The 22,453-nt window shown below is 37.3% G+C and overlaps 2 protein-coding genes and 1 pseudogene across 3 annotated transcripts; 1 reads left to right on the top strand and 2 right to left on the bottom strand.

Annotated features, from left to right (window-relative positions):
* Nucleotides 1–1,613: 1,613 nt before the first annotated feature.
* LOC103939666 (probable L-type lectin-domain containing receptor kinase S.7) lies at nt 1,614–4,053 on the top strand. The gene has a single exon (XM_009349775.3). The coding sequence runs from the start codon at nt 1,762–1,764 to the stop codon at nt 3,793–3,795; it is 2,034 nt and encodes a 677-aa protein (XP_009348050.2). The 5' UTR covers nt 1,614–1,761; the 3' UTR covers nt 3,796–4,053.
* Nucleotides 4,054–7,901: 3,848 nt separating this feature from the next.
* On the bottom strand, nt 7,902–12,519 carry LOC103939679 (annotated as a pseudogene).
* Nucleotides 12,520–12,695: 176 nt separating this feature from the next.
* Nucleotides 12,696–19,454, bottom strand: LOC103939669 (probable ribosomal RNA small subunit methyltransferase B). 2 transcript variants are annotated; one of them, XM_009349779.3, is made up of 18 exons: nt 19,242–19,452; nt 18,765–18,827; nt 18,463–18,617; nt 18,230–18,343; nt 16,620–16,685; nt 16,285–16,368; nt 16,115–16,201; nt 15,710–15,801; nt 15,567–15,627; nt 15,368–15,427; nt 15,048–15,108; nt 14,683–14,790; nt 14,399–14,517; nt 14,252–14,323; nt 14,077–14,162; nt 13,841–13,937; nt 13,294–13,427; nt 12,696–13,206 (listed from the first exon to the last, which is right to left on the bottom strand). In XM_009349779.3, the coding sequence occupies exons 1-17, from the start codon at nt 19,366–19,368 to the stop codon at nt 13,296–13,298; spliced, it is 1,584 nt and encodes a 527-aa protein (XP_009348054.2). In that variant the 5' UTR covers nt 19,369–19,452; the 3' UTR covers nt 12,696–13,206; nt 13,294–13,295. The 2 variants fall into 2 exon arrangements, 1 of the variants encoding a protein (XP_009348054.2); XR_666170.3 differs by lacking the exons at nt 12,696–13,206; nt 13,294–13,427 and having other exon boundaries at nt 14,077–14,155; nt 19,242–19,454.
* Nucleotides 19,455–22,453: the final 2,999 nt, after the last annotated feature.

Here is a 22,453-nt window from a genome sequence, read left to right as displayed (position 1 = left end):
CATATTTCCCTTGTCTTACTTAAAAGAATCGAAAACATTGGGGTAAATTAGAGAAAAACTAATGTGGTTTGATAATTGATAAATAAATAAATGAAATGTGTTTTGTGTACCTTCCAATCGTTGTAACGGCTTCATTTGGATCTTTGACCCATATGACATGATCACATGGCCTCCACTATCCTCTTATCATGATTGAAATCTCCAAAACCACATCTTGGTACTACCATATGTATTCTACTCTAATTCCAAATGCTCTATCTTCATCTTTGTGTATAAAAAAAGTAAGAAAGTTTCGGGCGTGATTTTAGTGTTATGTAGCACTTAGTGTTATGTATTAGTTGTTAGATTTGATCTTCATAATTAGTGGCACATTCAGAATTCGGATTTTGGAAGGTCATAATGTTAAAGTACAAGTTTTTTTAGATAGAAACAGAGCGCGAAGTGCACAAACAACATTTCAATTTATCGACTGAGCCATTTCATTGCACACTTGGTTGGCTTGTTATCGTCAGCCAAATTATGTTACGCACATATCAACAGATATCGATATATGTTGAAGCAATATAATGAGTAACATTAAGAGAATTTGTCAAGTATTGTTGATTCAACCTGTCGAGATATGTCTAGCATACATTACATCAAACACTTGGTAAACATAAAAGAGACTCATACCAAATGTTTAGAGAATTCTCGAAAAACCTTGACATATATATTTTCAAAATTCTAAGTGATCTTAAGACCACCTTAGTCTCAATGTACTTTTTCCTTGTTCACAACTATTATATCTTGTATTTTCCGTCCGAACCGTTCATTTTGCTACTGACTTGCATTATCTTGATTTGCCTATATATTCAACATTCACGGGACCCATTCATGTGTAGGACTTGGTTTGAACCAGCCATGCACTCATGATGAATCCAATCATGGGGCCCTAAAGTCCAAACAGGATCCTATCCGCATCATTTTTAATGAGAATATTGAAAATTCGTAAATCGTATTCATTTATCGTACATTATGCGATTATTTTTTATCAGGTACTATTTATATTTTATTTTAAATAAAAATATTTAAAATAATTTTTTACGATCAATGTACGATATACGGATATGAATCACGAATCCTTGAGACTCTCACAAAAAGAATACGGCAAGAATGAGTTTCTGTGTCAATTATGCCCCTTTTTCTTAGGGCTTACTTAATCTTTAATTTTCTTGGGTTAGACAATTTTGCGTCAAGGTTAACATGTTTTTGCACAAAACTAATTAAGAAAACACTCTAGTTACTTTGTTATATAAAAAATGTTATTCTTACCATGTTTTTATACTATATTTCTACATCATTTTAGGTGGGATCTGATGTGCATAGTACGAACAACATTACTTAGTTATATTGTTAAATTATCGAATTTGGTGCTACACAATTACACAAAATTATCCACCATAGAATTCCATGATATTGATGCACCCTATGATACGCTGTCGTTCTCCAAAAGTCCCTCATAACCGTTGCAAACCCTCTCAGCCTAAATATTCCTTTCAAACCGACCCACGCGCCCATTTTCCAACCGTTTAAACCCCACTCCCAGCCTCCCTCCTCCCTCTCTCTAAACCTCCAAGAACTCTCTCTCTCTCTCTCTCTCTCTCTCTCTCTCTCTCTCTCTCTCTACATGTTCTCAATCATAATCTGCAAGTCCTCTGCTTTTGCAAAGAAAATCCAAAACCCATTTGTTTCCATCCATCTGAATTCGAAATCTCCGCATCCATGGCTCCAAGAAAGCTTCTTGTTTTCTGGGTCGTCGTCTTCTTCCTCATAGCCCTCTTCCTCCGCCGTGGCTCCGCCGAGAACGTCAACTTCTACTTCCCCACTTTCAACTTCCGAAACCTTACCTTCCTCGGCGACTCCCACATCCGAAACGGCGTCGTTGGCCTCACCCGTGAGCTCACGGTCCCCTCCTCCAGCGCCGGCGCCGTCATCTACAACAACCCAATTCGGTTCTTTGACCCGGAATCCAACATCACCGCTTCCTTCTCCACGAAGTTCACTTTCTCCATCGCCAACGTCAATCCGAGCTCTTACGGGGACGGCATGTCGTTTTTCCTCTCGACGGACAACCGGATGCTCGGCAGCCCCGGCGGCTATCTGGGTCTCGTCAATTCCTCCCAAGTGACCAAGAACAAGTTCGTCGCCATCGAATTCGACACGAAGCTCGATTTGCACTTCAACGATCCAAATGACCATCACGTTGGATTGGACATCGAGAGCCTCAATTCGATTAAGACCGCTGATCCAATCTTGCAGGGTGTCGATTTGAAGAGCGGCAGTTCGATTACTACTTGGATTGATTACAAGAATGACCAAGAAAAACTTAAAGTGTATCTAAGCTACTCGAATTTCAAGCCCGAAAAGCCGGTTTTGAGCGTAGATATCGATCTCTCCGAGCATCTGAAGGAGGTTATGTTCGTGGGTTTTTCGGCCTCGACGGAAGGGAGCACGGAGAAGCATTTGGTTGAGAATTGGAGCTTTCATACATTCGGGTTCGTTGCGAAAAGGCCGAAGCTGCAGCCCCACAATGTGTCTGATACTTATGTGGTGGTAAGTCCGAGAATTCCAGTGTCCGGTTCGGGGGATAAGCACCACAGGCGGCTCGGCTTAGGACTTGGTATTGCCGGGCCGGCGTTCTTTTGCGTGGCGCTGTTGGTTTTCGGGTATGTTTCTGTGACGAAATGGATGGAGGTGAGAAGACAGAAGAGCTTCAAAGCAGAGGTTGTGGCAGGGCCCAGAGAGTTCAGTTACAAGGAGCTGAAATCTGCCACAGGAAGGTTTCATTCCAGTAGGATTCTTGGGCATGGAGCTTTCGGGACTGTTTACAAGGCGTTTTTCGTGTCTTCGGGCACCATTTCTGCGGTGAAAAGATCCAAGCATTCCCATGAAGGTAAAACTGAATTTCTTTCTGAGTTGTCGATTATTGCTTGCTTGCGCCACAAGAATTTAGTTCACCTTCAAGGCTGGTGTGTTGACAAGGGTGAATTGCTTCTTGTTTACGATTTCATGCCTAATGGGAGCCTCGAAAAGGCACTGTACCAAGAACCCGGGCAAAGTACCTTGTTAGATTGGTCTCGGAGACTGAATGTTGCGGTTGGATTGGCGTCTGTTTTGACATATCTGCATCAGGAATGTGAGCAGCAGGTCATCCACAGGGACATAAAGACTGGCAATGTTTTGCTGGACGGGAATTTAAACGCGAAGCTCAGTGATTTCGGGTTGGCAAAGCTCATGGATCACGATAAAAGCCCTGTTTCCACACTGACAGCAGGAACAATGGGGTACCTTGCGCCTGAGTATCTTCAATACGGGAAAGCAACCGAAAAGACTGATGCTTTTAGCTATGGTGTGGTGATCCTTGAAGTGGCATGTGGAAGGAGACCAATAGAAAGAGAGCCAGGAAGTGAGAAGGCAGTGAATTTGGTTGATTGGGTTTGGGGGCTGCATTCCAAAGGGAAGATTATCGAGGCAGCTGACAAGCGGTTGAATGGGGAGTTTAACGTGGAAGAAATGAGGAAGCTGCTACTTGTCGGGTTAAGTTGCGCTAACCCTGATAGCGCGGAGAGGCCTACGATGAGGAGAGTTCTGCAGATTCTGAGTAACGAGGCAGAAGTTCAAGCCGTGCCAAGGGTGAAGCCAAGTCTGAGTTTCTCTAGCAGATTGCCTATGTCGCTTGATGAAATTGTTTCGGATTGTGATGAGGAGGATTGCGGCAGCCCCACCAGCTCTCTGCGTGAGATCATCATTCACTGAAGATTATATGTAGATTGCAGATGGTTGAATTATTTGATTCTTTTACGTTTTACCACTGCTTATTTTTTTATCCTGTAGTTTGAAGATTAGAGACCGTAGAGTTCGCTGGCCTGAGTTCAAAGCTTTCTGTTGAACTGTGTGGTCTCTGCTTTGTCCAGGACACAAAAAAAAAAACGCTTCTTGCTTGAATATTTCAATTGCAATAGAAGATTTCTGACTGGTTTACGAGTTGAATGTTACATACGAACGATTTCTATACTATTCGATCATCTATTTCTGGGTAGACTGATTTAAACATTCCTAATAGTGAGATAGTGAGCAGTACGTTGTGTGTAGAGTAATTCTTTTTGCACCCGTAAATCTGTTCGGCACGTCCTCTCTCTCCCTCACGCTGGAGTAGCCATGGCAAGGGGAGAGGAGAACTAGGAAGCATTCATAAGGTATGTGTGTGTGTGTGTGTGTGTGTATGAAAGAAGAGAACTTTAAATGTCTGCTTTGCGAAACTTGACAATTTTGTCGATCACATTTGAGCACATATTATACATCGAAAACAGATTCCTCTTCGTGATATGGAACGGTATAAACTCCGTATCCAAAAGTGATGTACAGATAAAAACTGCGTACAAGGCAAATGCAAATCTGAACATTCTGCAAGTAAGATTTACATGCTGGTTAGATGGTCTGTCAATCACGACATGCACCATGCTTGTAGCTCCACTGCTTTATGATTGTTGCTGGCGCCTACCACGTTTCAGTGAATTGTCATTAGCCCTTTTTGTGATCTCCCTCACCGATCCTGGTTTCGGATCTTTGTTTTGCAACATGTTGCAGGCTTTTCCTGTTCCTTTTGCATCGAGGATGAGCAAGAAGTATGGCACTTGACAAGTAGCCCTCAAAACAAAGTAGAAAACTGTATCATTCTATTCAACAAGTCATCGAAGCAGAAAAGAAAACTATGTCGATCACTAAGCAGTCACAGTTTACAACACCATTCAAGTTTCTGAAGAACATTTGAATGTTGTACAAGTAGAAACCAAGATTAGTAGTAAACCAGCGTCGCTTATCAGTTGACTATAATAAATATTTGATCAAGAGCTGCAAAATAATTCGTAAAATTTATTCCTCCAAAAAATAATTCAGCTGGTTAATTACCGCTGCTACAAGAATCATCTGCGTAAGAAAGTTTCGCGGTTTTGCATACAAGTAATACTACACACGCAAACACACAAGATCCACAAATTAAGTGATTTCCTTACTAGCTGTATATATTGTTGAACTATAAATTTGTATGTAACAATGCCCATGGTGAGAGAATACCTTAAATACTTTGAAGTTATAGATCGACAGAGATCAGACGGTGCTGAGGGCCGGGAATGTAAGAGATGATGACAGAAGAAAAGAGAGCACACTCCCAACAACGGAAAAGACTCTCTTTAGCCGATGGCGGGTTGTGCTCTCTCTCTTCTGTCAACATGGTCTCTAACCTCATCCCAATCACATCCACCCTCGATGCCACAACTCATGCATTTATCCCTGCAGTGCAAGTTAACCATCAATTAATAGGCTTTAGATGTAATGAGATAATGCATTCAGGCTCATATAAATCTCATAAAATGTGTACAAATGCATATTAGCATGTTTTCCCTGTTGAAAGATTAACGCCAGCCCAAAGTCAGAGCATGGATTCTGCCAGAAAACTCTAGCAAAGTATAGCAGCAAGCGTGATAGGCGGTAGCTTCTATAGACTGCATTTTGGCCATGGTGCAGGAACGATAGATTTTTCTAGTTCAAACATGCAGAGATTTTGCTAGAGAATTCTAGCAAGCAATGGAAGTGGCCGGTGCATGCATATATGTTAACTATGCTAGACAATTCTAGCAAGATTATGGAGGGTTCTTATGTTAGGTCGGCAGCTTCTAAAAGTGTCCGTCTCTTTTACCTTGTGTGTTGTAATATTAATACAAGTAATTTATTTATTAATTGTGTTTCTCCAACTCTTTTTGCCTTCCACGTATCTTTGATAAATTTTTATAATTTTTGTTCATTAATCTTTTGCAATAGATTGAATCTGACCGAAAATTGAGAATAAAAGTAAAAATAAATATGTGGCTAACACCCTTCTATTAGAATTGTGTACTGTAATTTTCTCTACATTCCCTTCACATATATATGCATATAATATAATATATATATATATATTCCATACTCATATATATATATATGTGTGTATATATATATTCCATACTCACCATATTATATAGATATATGCATTTACATATCCCTTAGTTCATTGTTATAAGTATATATAAGAAATTGCCTCAATAGCCAAAAGTTGACCATGATCTGGGATTATTTTAATCACCCAACTATTTTAATCACCAAACCAATAAAATTGTACAGACCATGAAAACAAACTGATGTCAATATCAAAATCCATGATCACGATGAAGGGGTAATTTGTGATGAAATAAATATAATTTACCATGACATTTTAATCAAATCACAGGCTAAAAATAGAGAGAGAGAGAGAGAGAGAGAGAGAGAGAGAGAGAGACTGAGAGAGAGTTTTACCCCACGGTTCTTCAACTTTGGCTTCCATATTAGAACTAAAAGCTTGCTGATCAAATATGAACTTTCACTGCAGTCTGCAGAAACTACTGGTTTCTCTTATCCTTCCATGAAAATTTAAGAGGAAATGAAAAATAAATAAAGAAAGAAATGGCTAGAAGCAGAGACCAAGTCTAAGAGTGAGATATACGTATAAGCTATAAATTCTACCTCAAATGCAATTATGTAACAGTTGCTGATGCGTAGCGTTCGTCTTATAGCGACCTGGCCACTGGCTATAACCGGTGACTTGTACACTATGACCGGCTAGGGAGGGTAGAATAGTAGTTTTATTTTTTCTTTTGAACAAAAAATATTTACACTAAAGAGAAGGGAGTGGGCCGATTAGCAATAATGTGGTTCAAATTCGTCTTTGGTAAAAATCGAATATAAAATCTCTCACTTATAAGTGAAATTGAATACCACTAAACCGTAATGCTAAGTGACGGGTGGAATAATAGTTTTAACACATTATTTTTACATCAGTCTGTTGTAACAATCTTGTCAAACCTGATTAAATACCCTTCATTGTCAAGGACTCATAGTCGTTGGAGCATCCCAAGTGGAAATGTCAAATACAAATTGTCAAAATTAAAAGTTCTTTCATTTTAGAGAGTGTTTTAAATTATTATTTTATTATATATTGTTCCATACTACTACAGTGTGTACGAGAAATATATATATTTTTTTTTCAAACGATAAATTTATTAGATTAAATGTTACATAAAGAGCCGATGCAGTTGACTCACGCATTGATATAAGAGCAACATTCATCTTCATCAATATAATAGATGGCCACTTGAGAAAAATACAATTTAAAATAGTTAAAAGTTATAACATATTCTTAATTATGGACTTGACACTTTAAACAATAGAATTAATTTTATTTGTTGTTGAAAAAGACAACTATAAAACTAAGAGTCAGTCATTATGACATCTCTTTAGTCGAGATTTTTTAGTTTGTACAAAACTTAGAATAGACATTTGAAATTAAAAAAAAAACTTTTATTAATTATATGATAACATATAACGTACCGTTCATTGTTCCAAACTCATTGAAATATCTTTCCTTGAGAGAAATTTTGATGTCAGTCCTAATTAACGTAATTAACAAGAGCAACCTCATAAATGGGTAACCAAAAATGGTAGGGAGGATGTTGACCGGCTATTTCAGGTCAGGTGGATCCAAGAAAGAAAGGGTCTGACTTTGATTCTCTCACCTGACATCACCCGTGATACCCAAAACCCTAAGCATTGTTTTCGTGACTGTGGAGAATATCTTGTCCGTTGAATGCTGACACGTGGAGGACATGCAGGGGAGGTAGGTTGTCTACCAGCTAGAGATTAATATACTATCTGAGGAATGTGAGCACCTCTGATTGGTCAATTCTCAATAGTTCATATTCTTGTAGATAAAACTGGAACAGGTCTTATTCAAATCAAATTTTCAGACGACAAAATCTTATCTCACTAAGTGGAGTTGTATGTATAAATTCTAGAATGCTAATGCACTCGATTTTGCACCAAGTCTTTTGTTAGCTACATTACGTTCGTAACAATATAATGTAATCTTATCCAACCAAGTACTAACAATATAATAGCTCCAAGTTCGTACTAGTCTTACATTCCTAACAACATTAAAGCCTTATTCCACTAAATAGTGTCGACTGTATGAATCTTAAGTGCAGTTCATGTGCCAATACAGAAGAAGAAAAAATGGCTTTTCTGATACAATTCCATTTTCTTCCTAATCTTGGTTCCTAACTCTGTAATAAAATCTTAGTGTAGAGAATCTACAGATTGCTTCAAGCCATTGTCTCAATAAGAAGAAGCTGTATGAATTAGCTTCAATCACTAAGTCAGCAAAACCCCAAATCCGGGCACTAATTAGTTCTCATTTGATCGCCTTCAGAAGCAATTAAGGTATCTATGATCTTGTATTGTGCGCGACTGCCCACAGAACGGATCATTTTCTGCGGTGTCTGTGGTACTTCTTCTCAATTTTTCGGTCTTTGAAGCAGGATTCACTTCACTATTTTCATCGAAGCTCTCTCGTTTTAGGGTCTCTGATGCTTCCTTGGATTCAACCAATTTAGTTTTCCATTTAATACCAACTGCCTCAGGCCTGATCCGCTAAAAAGCCTTTGCGCTGGGTGAACTGCAGATTTCCTTGTAAGTTTCATAATTAGCAGCTCGGGTGCTTCCACCCTGCAAAAGTCCCGCGAGTGGGATGCAAAACTGAGACTGGACCATCACTTCTCTCTAATGTTTCCTTCAAAGCCAGAAATTCAGAGACAAATTTTTCCTTGCTAAACTGAACGAATACCGCAGGTTTCATCCAAGTGGAAGACAGACGTAACAGAGGTTGAGCCAAAGACTTTCGAAATGCACTCCCTGATGTCTCGTGCCTTGAGTTTTGATGGGAATCCCCAGATTAAAGCAACGTTCTCAGACATAATCTGCGAGTACCTCTTTTTGTGGTTATTAGACCCCGAAGACATTGCATTCTTCTTACCAGTGGTTAAATCAATAATGTCTCCATTACTCCAACTGAGGTATAGATGGTTGATCAGCTTCTGGAGCTTCTCATTGTGGGCCAACTTTTCAGATGACGAACAGGCCTGAAAATCAATTCCGATATGACTGCATGTCTGAGCAAAGACGCAGCCTGTCATAAAAGCATCATATCCCGCTTCATGTTTGGCTCCAGAATTCCAGTTGGAGGACCTGCAAATAGATAATCTTAATATGAAAAAACTTAATCCCTTCACCTTGCCTTTCATTTGTATATTAAACAGACACTTTTAGTTACATTACTTAAATTATCTTTCTCCATATGTAATAGTTTCTATAAGAGAGATCCATATGGTATGCACAAGTATATACATCTCGTAAGACAAGTAGAAATAGAAACAAAAGGGCAAACTTTTATGAACTTGTTCTCCAACAGATTTCTAAAGTTGGTTGCCTCTAAAGAATGTCATGCGTAATTAACCCCCGTCAACAAATGTCATGCTAGCCTAGTTGTATTCAGACAGATCTCTAAACGGCCTATGCCATTGATGAAAATTAATTGAAATGTTCTCCTTCATCTGTTGGGTTTCCACTATATCCTTTTTCATTGAAATGTGACAATAGAAACCATTGGGACCAATTAAATGAATAAAGCACAACCGAGATATCATTATGGATAGGAATGGAAGAAGCAAACCTCAAATCATCCACCTGAACTTCCACTTTGACACACATTTGGACTTCCGAATCAGTGCTTTTCTTCCCAAGAGCAATTTGTGGGCATAACAAGGCAAATGCTGACGAAAGTGATGTTTGGGATTTCTTCATCCGTTGTTGAAGCACATTATCCGTGTTTAATAGTACTTTGGTGTCAATGACGTGTGGAAAGTACTTGTTAACAGTAGAGACAAATTCTTCAGCAGTCGAAGGAAGAGGGCCGAGGAATTTGCTATATACATGGGCAATATCTGTATGACAAGAAGAAGACATATTAGTAATAAAATCAAATTGACCTTTATATGAAACTAACACCAATATTTGTACCAAGAAAGCAATTGTGACCAACAATCAACTTTTGTTCTGAGGAAAGAAGGTCAATAACATGACGAAACCCAACTGCAGCTTGAACTTTCACCTCTGCTTCCTACGATGTTCATCCTTCACCTCTTTCTACAAATGATTTCATACATAAAAATTTAATTCCTCCTGAGGTGGAGATAAACATCACATAATAACAAATACATTGACTTCCTTTTGTGAAAATTTCTGTTCTCCCTAATGCACCTACAGCATTACGCAAAATTATGCCCTAAGAGTAATTATAATAAACATTGCTGTTTGTTTATTAACCTTTAGGAAGTAATTTTTTTTTTTTTTCAAACAAAATCAACTAAAATTCTAATTACTGAAAGACAGCAAAACCATATAACAAGGTAACATACCAAGTAGACTTTCACATTCAAGCGTTTGGAAATTTCACATCATATATACTGGAGGAAACAAAGTACTTACCAGAAGTAACTCTCTGTCATCCTTGGACTCTGTCCGCACAACTAGTTGCTGTTGACAGGACTTTTCACCATTTATCCGAACATAAAAGAGATCTTGGAAATGCCTTGTAATGACCTGCATGCATTCATTTTCATATTCAGCGTCACAAAGTCATGAGCGAGAAGAAAAATAAATCTTTACATCAATTTATAAATCCATATCAGCATATAATTATAAAAGTAAAACATAATACAAGAACAAAAAAATTGAAACCAGGTTTCAAGTTAAACTTCCTTGAACCAGCAAACCCAAGGTGAATCGATTAAATTTGATTATTTGACGCAATTACCAAAGACTACGTAATGATCGTGTCTGACCATATATCCAAAATTAACCAGTCATAAGTAAGAATCTTATTGTATAAGATCAAAATGTAAAAAACCAAAATTACCATTTGAATCAACTTAAGCTGATGAGAAGTGAATCCCCTCAGACTAAGAGCTGGACGCAACTTGAAGAAAATGGTTTGTAACTGTTGGGAGTCATTTGAGTCTCCCTGAAACTGGAATCCTCCCTTACTACTTCTTAACAAACCATCACGCCATTCAGTGAATGAGTTCTTCATCCGTTCAGCGAAGAGAGTGTCAGCCATCTTGACCACTGGCATGTGTATTGGTTCCTTCAAGTTTGAACATCTAGCCAATAACTCATCATCATATGCCAAACTCAAACGTCTCAGCGCCTCACTTTCCTGCTCTCTGGATAAATAAGATATTCCTGAGATAATACAACAGTTTAACTTTACAACTGAAAGCATCATATAAAAAAGCTAGATGAAGGTAACATTCCCACCATTTACGAAATCTTAACCATTAATTCAAAAGGCAATCAAACAAATGCACTACCTTCATGTATGCAGACATTAAAATCAAACTGGTATTTAGCTAAGAAATCGATCGATGTAGTCTGGCATAGAAACTCATATGGAGGGCCTGCAAGTGGAAGTTCTTGACGTGGAAAAATGTAGAAATTGTGCCTGTCAGCACACCCATATTTTTACACAACAAAAACCATATAAAAAGTTCAAAACGAAACGCCTTAGTTACACAAACTTATTCAATCTCAGAAATTGTGCGCCTTTGCATTAGCTTCAAACTATCCTAGCCAGCAAACACATGTATAATATAACTTATAAACCCGGGAAAGTAACCAATTTTAAGCAAAACAAATCTTCATTTTTCTTTTTTAAAGTTCAATTTAGCCTACATTTATCAGAAAAATCCAGAGATAAAGCTTTTCAATCCAAATACCATGATCAAAGCAAAAGACTCAAACTTTACATTTTCTTCTCCCAAAATTTCTCAGCAACCAAACACGTAAGTGTAACAAAAGCAAATTGCAATGTCCCATTAGCAAGAAAATCATGTCAATCCCTAACTTCTGTTATTTTATTTCTTCAACTTTCTAGGCAGCCAAACAGTACACAAACTAAAAAAAGAAATAAAAAAGCAAAGGCACGTACGGATGAGCAATGAAGGAGCGCTTGGAGGAGTCCCATCGGAAGGGGCAAACGCCAAACTGAAGCACGGCGAACTTCTCGGCCGAGTCCTTGACCTTAAGGTAGCAAACGTCTGCGCGGTCGAACTCCAGAGAGTCGCGCCACGGCGCGCTGGTGATTCCGGTCATCTCGAGATCGATGGCCACGAAGTCTGCGGCGGCGACATGACGGCGCAGGTCGGCCAGAGCCGGCTCGAAGTTCGATTTGGTCACGTTTTTCAGAGGAAAGGTCGAGGATTGCTGTTGTAATGACGAGGAGGAGTAGGAGGAGGAGAGGAGAAGCAGGAGTGGGATGTGGCACGTGATATAGCACGTGACAGCGCCCTCGCCGGGCGGTGAGTGTTCATTGTCTGAGCATTCGCCTGAGCTTTCGGCCTTCGGGGTTTATGCAGAGAGTGAGTTTTCGACACAAGGTGGGAGATGAAATGATATCGCTCACGACGTCGTTTCTGCAAGTTTTCAATAATCCTTTCCTGGTAGAATCGGGTCGGGAAAGCCCATTTTGAAAGCTATAAGTTTCTTCTTCTATCTCGGAAAATGATTTCTACACGCCATTCTCTCTTTTTTTTGTCACACCTTCATTCAAAATATTGTATATTTTGTGTACTTTTGTTTTATTTTGTCTGTAACTAGAAGTGAATTCTTTATTTTAATTCCGATTACAAATAAGTAAACATGTCACGAATATTGTGATTTGTTATGTGTTGTTTTGAGTTCAAGAACAAAAAGCATCCTCCACAATGGAATTTGATGAATTATAAATAATTATTATTGTCAACATTATTAGTTATAACTACAAGAAAATTGTGCCTTCTCCGAATTTGGTAACCATGTAACAATTTCAAATGCTCACCTTACATGCATCAAATGTTTACAACAACAACAATCAAGACTTCTCTCACAAAGTGGAATCTGTTGTATGAATCTTAAAACGCTACTGCGCTCGGTTTTGCGTCATGCATCAAATGTTTAGATTAGCATTAACATTCTTCAACCACCAGCGCAGAAACTATGACTTCATTCTCTCTTAAGCATATCGGAACGTTTTCCGCCACGCAAATAACCTTTCCGGTGAGTTCAGTTCCCACTGAAGCAAAATTGTACCCTCCCAATCGCAACTCCCCGCGAAAAATGTAAAATTTGCATCAACATATTTCCAGAACCTGACTCCAGTTCAGGAAACAAAGAACTCGAACTAAATTCGCAGGATTTCTAGCTCCGAAGAAATTCTCTCAAATAAACCTGCAAAGATTTACACAGTTACTGGCTTCATTGGAGAGGACTTCCAGATGCAGTAGCCAATTAAAACTAAAAGATTGCTTTACTTACATTTATAAAGCTCGAGTTAAACGAGCAGCAAATGCCCCATCGAGGGAATGCTTTACGGGGTTGGAGAAATAGAAACCCTGTTCTGTTACAAATTCAGGTGGAACGTATCTGCCAACAGGATCTATTTGAAATTCCTGAAAGACCAGAAATAATATCGAAAACAAAGGTAAGATGGATGCAGAAGAATACGTTTACAAATCTGCATATAACACCGCACACACACACTGATCTACAGTTTCACCAAGTAGAACCAAAGACCTGCAGAACTTTGGATTTCGTTTTTCTAAGAACGTGATTAACATTTTAACAGCACATTTATTTCCTACTTGGTAAGGTGCAAGCACCGGATTTTGTAGACCGGAGCTCAAAAAATAATATGCCGGTAAGTTCAATAGTTCCCATTTGCAATTTAAAAACATGAAACAGTCCGTTCTTTCTGGTGAGCAAAAACTTTTAAGCAGTTCTTTACCATCGAAAGAGCATGTACTGAAAAACGAAATGGAATAAAGCGTTAAATAAAATTCAGGTTAGTCTTTAGACTCCTTACCGGATGCCTGAGAAGAAATGCAGCTATCCTCTCTTCATTCTCTTCAGGATCTATAGAGCAGGTACTGTATACCAAAACACCACCAGGCTTGACCAATCTGTAAATGTACGTTAAGGTCAGACTTGTGGTAAAATTAACGGGAAAATACAGTTGACCAATGAATTTATCTCTTCCTGGAAAAAAGTTTCATGTCGTCAAAAAGAAAGAGAGCAAGAGAGTGGTGTTTTAGTATTTACAGAGAAGCTGCATCGAGAAGCTCATCCTGCAAACTTTTCAGCTGCTCCATATCCTCTAATTTCCTGTTCCAACGCAAGTCTGCTCTCTTCAAAAGTTAAAAGAAAAATAGCATCAAATAACAAAACGATTTTTCAGGAACAAATAAAAACAACACATGTCATCTTATACAATCACCTTCGAGAGAACGCCCAGTCCAGAACATGGAGCATCCAACAGAACTTTATCACACTCCGTACTATTGTTATCCTGGAGAAAATGATGATGAACACATAAGGCATTTTGTGTCCCAGATAACAATGTTGTACAGGGTTGATGACTTACAGAAAAAGTACGGATGTCCGAATGCACATTAGTGATCACACCATCTACTTGGTGCAACTTAGCCGTCTCTTTAAGGATTCTCAACCGGCCTTCATTTATGTCAACTGCATATACCATACCTGAAACCCAATGGTAAATCTCTCCTGTTATTTATAGTTTCACAAAATTGACGATATAAGAAGATTAGAGCGTCTAACATCATCATCACTTCGTCCAATTTATCTGTACAATAATAAGACTTCTAGATATTCTTACACAAATATATAATCCGAGATAACGTATACCTTGGCCACTCAAAAGGGATGCCATGTAAAGTGTCTTTCCTCCAGGAGCAGCACAACAATCAATAATGCTTTCACCCGGTTGAGGATCTACAACTGAAACTACTAGACCTGCAACAAGATTGCACCATACAATTTGAGGAGATGCTAAAATAAAGGTCTAAATTTAAAGTGGACAACTAGATCGAAATTCCGTATGCTGAGTACAGGAAAAACAGAATCAAGCTCCAGCGGAATGTTTCAATTTTCGTAGGCACACATGAAACCATGGACAAATGTGATTGTACAAAAAAACATCATCTAATAGGCATCTGGCATGTGATTAGAAAATAGAAACGATACCATACTAAAATCAAGAGGAATTTGACCTGCACTTTCATCCTGAACTGAACATAAACCTTCTTTCAATAGACCCGCTTGTATGACCAACTGAATCAACAAAATTTAGGTAGTTAAGGACCTTTTGCAGTTCTCTAACAAGTACAGAATAGCCCACATCGAATGTTCATAAAACTAGGACAAGGCATCTATATTCGCATTTTAATTTGTTTTAAGAAAAACTCGAAACTACAAAATGACATCTCCCGTCAGTATTTTCTGTAGAAATTAGAAAATATAGAAAGAATAGGATGGTACTCCATACATGAACAATGGGCTCATAGAAATGAACTACATGGTTAACTTATACCTGCAACCCTGTTTTCATACGGACAAAATCATTCAAATGCGAAGAGAGCTCATGTGGAACCTGAAGTTCAAGAAAAGAAATCAATAAACTGAGCAAGTAGCCATGATCATAGAGGCTTGGCCCGTAGATTATAGGAAGTCTACATTTTAAAGAAAAATCGACGTTGCCAAATTAAAAACTGAAAAGACTAATCAAGCACCTTTAAGACATTAAGCTTGGTCACAAGGTCAGCTCTCGAGAGACCTTTCCCGCTGTTTGCCCTGACATTAGCACCAGAAAAAAGTAAACAAGATATTCACATTCTATACTAGAAGGACAACAAAAAGGAAAGACACTTGAAACCTTAAGCTGAAACTAGGATCACTGTTATTCCACATCATCAATCTAATTGCTTCTTCTTGTCCAAGATGCTTTGTCCATCGCCTCACCATCCACTAAAAATTTGAATTTACTTTTAATAAGGAGGGGGGAAACATCAAAGCAAAGTATTAAGGCCAGGCATACAAGGTTTTGTTACTCGAGTTTTGATTCCTCAGAGGTAGAAATGTTAAAATTTCATGGAAATCTACAATTACTTAGCAGTATTGAATGCTTAGGAGTGGATTCTGGTGGTAAAACATATGTTATCGACAATAGTTCGTCAAATCAATAGATGTTAGCTATATGTTTTTAGCTCCATGGGGGTCCCAGATTATCCTATCCCAGTATTCAACAAAAGTATGAACATCATTACAATTATAATCTTACAACAGGATGAGAGTGCAAAGTGGCAAGAGCGCGTGCTTGTGCGCGGTCATCGCCCTCCAATTTGGGTAGAGGAAGAGAATCGGTTTCCTGCAAACCCATATTTGAAAACATTAGACGAATACCTCGGTATAATTACATGATTATAACATAAAAATAAAAAAATGGCATACCATGAGAAGAACAAGCTTCCGGAGAATCGCATTAACCAAGTTGCCAGCACCATGTCTAAGGGCAACTTTTGCAAGCCTCACATTCTGCAGTTTATGGAACAAATATGGCATTTAGAAAAATAACTCGATTACACAAAATGTTGAAAATGTTTGTAGGAATTTACTATAAAAATTTTGAACAACAAAAATATCTGAACCTAGTTGTGATGAATCATCAATGGCAGGCCAAAATCAGAATGGTCAGATCGAGATGATGATCGAGTCGTTTAGAAAACTCTCCAGCTACCACAGATGGTTGAGGTAAAATAGGATAAATTAAAAAGAGAGAAATTTACCTCATCTACAACAGCATATGGTGGCATATCCAGCTTAACAATCTCATAGAAACCAATTCGAAGAATCTGCGCAGGTTGAGAGCACTAAACTTAGCTACTTGGTTGCAAGGAAAGTAAAGTCACAGTCACAATTTCCAACCATTTAAAGTAACTAGATAATTAATTGCAATTCCTATTGCTGCAGTTCTAACCATTGGTGCAATTGCAAATATGTCCATCCATCATTGAATTGCATCAAACTATCCACATAACTGAAGGACATTCCAATGGACCTACATAGGATCTGTCTTCCAACGCATTGCGGCAGGTGCAAGAGATTCTAGATATTTAAATAAAAGAATGGGACTTAACGGTTGAAAGTTAGAGCAGATCCACCCCACAGAAAATTGCCCAGCACCCAGTCAAATTACCAGCCCAGCACCCAGTCCACACCCTCCAGCCCGTGAAACAGCCCGGCACCCAGCCCACGCCAGGCAGCAGCCCAGCCCAAAATGGACAGACCCAGAGGCCGGTCTGTTTGTTGGCACGTGCACAACACGCGGGGGAGATGGCGAGTAGCCGACAGCTACTGCAGGCAGTGGGGCCCGCGGTGCAGGGCAAGTGGCTGTGTCTGTCAAAGGGCTACGTGGCCCTCCTCAGAGCCGTTGGATTTCCAACGGCTATTTTTTGTAGACCGTTGGATTTCCAACGGTAAAAAAAATTTAAATTTAAGTTTTAAATTGGACCGTCCGATCACAGATCAACGGTCCACGTTTATTTGATCAAAAATTAAAAAAAAAAAAAGGCCCAACGGTCAGAAATTTGACCGTTGGCCACGTGGCAGCGTGTTGGCTGTTGGATTTGATTATTTTTCAAATCCAACGGTCCAGATTAATTACAACATTAAAATTTATTAAAAATTAATTAGAAAATGTCAAAAAAATTTTAAAAAATACAGAAAAATTTTAAAAAAATAATTTTTTTTTCTATAAATACCTAACCCTCATCTTCCACCTTACACCACATTTCAATATTTTTTACACTTTCTACATTTGAATATTTTGTACACTTTGAGAGAAAAAAATGACTTCGTGGAAGCTCATTGAAGATCTTAGCGGAAATCTATTAAAAAAATAGTACGTTCAGATAATGACACGTGCCGTGACGAGATTGGTTAAAAATCTTATCGACATCTTGCCTAAATTATTGTAAACAGGAAGTGACACGTGGGTTGTCGGGATTGGTTGAAAATCTTAGCGGAAATCTATTCAAAAAATAGTACGTTCGGATAATGACACGTGGCGTGACGAGATTGGTTAAAAATCCTATCCGAAATTAAAACTATTTTTTTTTATTTTATAAAAAAATTATTTAATATTTTAAATGGACTGGGTGCCAGCGCATTTTGTAGGGGTGGAGATCGTTTGTGCCAGCGCATTTTTTAGACTGGGTGCCAGCACATTTTTTTAGGGGTGGAGATGCTTTGGCCTATTACTGTTCATTGGGTCTATTACTGTTCAATTAAGTGGATAAATGCGCTGGGTGCTGGCGCAAAGTGGATAGGGGTGGAGTTGCTCTTAAATTGAGGCAGGTGCAAAATAGCATGTAATAAACATGTGAGAGTAAAATACCTGTAAAAGAAGTGGTTCCATCCTAGCAAATGTGTTTCCATCATTGCACAGTGAACTTATCAAATGATCAAGATATCTCTTCCAACGGATAGTGCCGCCAACAATATCAGTGACCTATAAAGTTGAAATTAATAGAAAATGCCAACATAAAAGAGAGAAATATTCAACTAAGACTTCAGTCCAAGATAACTTCCAACAAACAAGACAGTAGGAACTAGGAAGAGAGAGATAACCAATCTAAGATCACGATCCTCTAAATCCCGTGTACGAAACCCAAGAGTTCTTCCAACATATCCCATCTCATTTTCACCAGAACCTTTCCCTTTCTCATTGAGAAGATCAGCAAAAGCACCTCCCATCTCTATTCTCATCAATCTCACCGCCGAAACTGAGCAAGCAAAAGCAAACCCACATTACGAATTAACATTTACAAGAAAATGCAGCTCCTGTCTTCCTCTTGTGTGAAAATTTAATCACAGTAAAAGTAAAACCAGCCACTAATGCACATAAAGCAAACATCATAATCCAAACTTACCAGCTCTGTGAGGAGAAATCTCCAAATTCACCTTCTGGGTTTTGTGTGAGGGATTGAAATTACCTACAGAATCACACAACTTTTAGTGACAGTAACAAGTAACTCACTCCAGCATCAATTTGGAACCAAATTCACACTCCCAACTAAATTTACACACTCCCAAAACAGGAGTTCACTAATTTTCCAACAAAGATTACAACTTTTGCAGCGATCAAACTTACACACTCCCAAACTGTTTTGTCACTAATTACCAATAAAGATTACAACTTCTTTTAGTGACAGTAAAATTGGAAGAAAATTCGGACTCCTGCTAAAATTACACACTCCCAAACTGTCTTTTTCACCAAAGACTGCAAATTTTTAATGCCAATGAAGCTCCACAAATGTAGGCCCTGTCGTCTGAACCAGAATCTCATATGATTATCCAGAAATTTTCTTTTCTGAACATTTTCTAGGGAAACAAACAGAAAGTTTCACCTTTTCTAGGAGTAGAAACGGATGTTTTTGTTCTCTTATCAAACTTGAGTGACTTGGGGGAAGAAGAAGAAGAAGGTCTTTTGGTGTCTGCAGAGAGAAGCAGCCGGAGAGAGAGTACGACCGCCATGGTTGGTTGGCGCTGTCTGCTGAGTCGCAACTCCCTGTTTCCCTCTGCTGTAAAGCAACTGGATAAAATTTGATTTGTTCGAAATAAAAAATAAACTTAATTTAGTTCCACTTCCGCCCCTCTACTCCCTATACTCTGTAGTTCTTCCCCTAATATTTTAGGAAAATGTTATTCTAACATTTATTTTTATAACTCACGCACCTTTATTGATTTTTGATAATTCATCTTTTTCAATTCATTCGATTCGACGATTAAAAATTAAAAGGTGTATGAGAAGTGAAATGATTGTGTGAATAACACTACCATCTTTTATTTATACAACACATCGTAATCGAAATTGTACATTTTTCTGTCATCTTCTAAAAATTATCTTTAAAAATTTCACTAAATTTATAGAGACAATTTAGTTACATGTATATGTCGAATATATTGACAATTATAGTAACAAGGAGAATGCTCATGATGACCCATCAATTTTTTTATTTATATGAATGACTAAACGGTCTCAGATAAAACGAAGTATTATTGATTATCGTTAAATGATGATAAAGAGAATAAACATTTTCAATTATAATATTTATACAATAAAATGATGTTACGTTAACGAAAAAGAAGGATCTTACTCGAAACAGAGAATGAGAGAAGTATTATCCATCTTTAAAAACATGACCTTTTGCCAAATTTGTTTATTATCTTGTTATATTGTGAGTTAGAAAATAAATAAATAAATAAAAGTGACTAATAAAACATAAATTCAACAATTTGGTGTAAAGTGGCCCAAAATTTTAAATTGGAAAGCTCAAAATCAAATTGAAAGTTCGATAGCAAATTGGAACAAGGTACTAAGTCCAAGAGAGAGGTTTACATAAATTAAAGATGTTAAAATGACGGTATTTCAAATTAATCACATGATATTGTATGAAAAAAAAAAGTTAAAACATGGTTTGGGCCCATTTTATTTATTGACACACGATCTAAGTATGACTCACTAGTTGCCTTATTAAAAATTGTGTTAGCAAATGAATCGATTCTCTTTGTCAAAATAACATTGCTTTATTCCGTTACGGATAAAAGCCAAGAACAAGGCAGAGCTAGAGCAAGTCCATAGGTTTTGAGGTTAATATATTGTATATGATAGGAATAACCTACTTTAATGGCATTATCCTTTTCTGTTCTCACTTTTTTCATTGTGATGAACCGCGCATTTTTGCTCATCATTCTATTTATTATCGTTGCATAAGTTTAAATTTTGAGATTTGTATCTATCTACTATAAAAGTCTCGAAATTTAAACTCATCTAATAATTTTAAATAGAGTGATGAACGTTACCATTACGTGAGGGTCGTGAACAAAAATATTTCCTATGACGAAGAGAAAAGATGTTCTGGGAATATCTTTCCTCAAAGTTAAAAAAGAAACTTGTGGTTGGGTTGTGAAAAAACTATACAATTCTTTTAAGGCCAACTATTTTTGTTAATGTATTTCTATCATAGCGTAATTTAACATGAAAATAAACTCATAATTAAGTGGTACGGCACCTATTCTTAATCTGCCGTCTTTTGTTTAATTTCCTTGTCTTTTGATAAAAACTCGTAATTCGTTAAGTGATATTTTACATTAATATACAACAAAAAGAAAACAGTTCGAACTCGAAACACAATAGATTGAAAGATAAAAGTCTTTACCACTAAATCAATCACCACTTGCAGCAGTAATTCGTTAGCACTATCAATATTTTTATAACCTATACATGAGAAATGCTAAGGGGGAACTATCTCAAAGTGGCATTGTTCATGGATTATCTATCACCTTATAATTTAACGTCAATTTTCAAGCTAACATTATAAAATATTATGAAAAAAAATGAGACGACAAAAAGTTCATGAAAATTTTTACTTTTGAGATAATCTCTTTACTATATCTCATCTGTCTGTAATTGGTCGTCATTCAACAAAGCCCCACACGATAACCCTCCAAATGTCACCACTTATCAAGGCCAAATTTTGTCCATGTTTCCAAGTTTACTTATTTTTCTTTCACCGAAATGAAAAAAAAAAAGAGAGCATATTTTCTGATAACAAAAAATGAAAAAGAAAAAAAAAAGCATATTTGTTTTCAATGTTTTGGTTGCTCTAGGAATAAAGTTGTCGACCTCCAAAGTCCAAAGCTCTTTTCCTTCGGTATTAAGAAAGCCCCAAAAAGATAAGAGATCTTTAAGTGTGTCTGAAATACAGACACATTAATATATGTTATTGTATAAGTAAATCGACATTTAAGGATAAAAAAAAAATCTTTTTATTTATGTAATAACATATAATGTATTGCAACGCGTTATGAACATTAAATCAAAACATGTCACTCTACTACACACCAACCTCCGATTTTACCAAGGAAACACAACTTTTCTTTTCTTCCCGGTATATATGACGTATGATAGCCTATTTTCACCAATGCAAAACTTGATTGACACCATATAGTTATATGATTAGGATTGAAGGCAAAATATTACAAGGTCCACTTCATATTATATTTCCATGATTCAACTGTTTATAATTCATTTGTTCGGTTGATAACAAGTAAGTTACCTAACAAGCCGAACAAAATCACAATTATACTTTTTGAACATGGAACAAGTTTCCAACAATAAAAAATATCGAGCAAGTTAAATAATAGAGACATTAGGCTATTTATCTAGAGTACTGTGCCGCTCTGTAACATTTAATTCAAATTATCTTATTCATAATGGAAAAACTTTCATAATACAAATATGCATTTGGTCAGTTATCTATGATATCGTGCCTATTTGTCGCGTCTAATTCAAATTATCTTAGTCGTGTGTGGATTTCATCATAAAGAGGTGCGTTAGGCCAATTATCTATAGTATTGTAGTGTTTTGTTGCATTCAACTCAAATTATCTTACTCATAAAAGATGAACTTTCATAATAGAGGCATGTATTTAATGAGTTATCTACATTATTGTGTTGCTTTGTTATATCTATTCAAATTATCTTACTCGTAATAGTAGGAGAGTTTTCATGACACAAGTACATTGTCGCCTTGATGTCCCGTATTAATGATATTCTA

The sequence above is a fragment of a genome, unplaced genomic scaffold, assembly GCF_019419815.1.
Source record: "Pyrus x bretschneideri cultivar Hongxiangsu unplaced genomic scaffold, Pyrus_bretschneideri_v1 Contig5, whole genome shotgun sequence".
Taxonomy (NCBI): domain Eukaryota; kingdom Viridiplantae; phylum Streptophyta; class Magnoliopsida; order Rosales; family Rosaceae; genus Pyrus; species Pyrus x bretschneideri.
The sequence above is the reverse complement of the archived record's forward strand: the minus strand, read 5'-3'. Positions and strand labels throughout refer to the sequence as shown.

What these genes read in the sequence shown, in the direction of transcription:
- LOC103939666 (XM_009349775.3), top strand. Translation starts at nt 1,762, where the DNA reads ATGGCTCCAAGAAAGCTTCTTGTTTTCTGGGTCGTCGTCTTCTTCCTC.
- LOC103939669 (XM_009349779.3), bottom strand. Translation starts at nt 19,368, where the DNA reads ATGGCGGTCGTACTCTCTCTCCGGCTGCTTCTCTCTGCAGACACCAAA. An exon ending in GGAAGCTTGTTCTTCTCATG is followed by an intron (nt 16,202 to 16,284) that starts GTATGCCATTTT and finishes ATGGGTTTGCAG; the next exon opens with GAAACCGATTCTCTTCCTCT. An exon ending in CATTTCTTCTCAGGCATCCG is followed by an intron (nt 13,428 to 13,840) that starts GTAAGGAGTCTA and finishes CTGGTCTTTCAG; the next exon opens with GAATTTCAAATAGATCCTGT.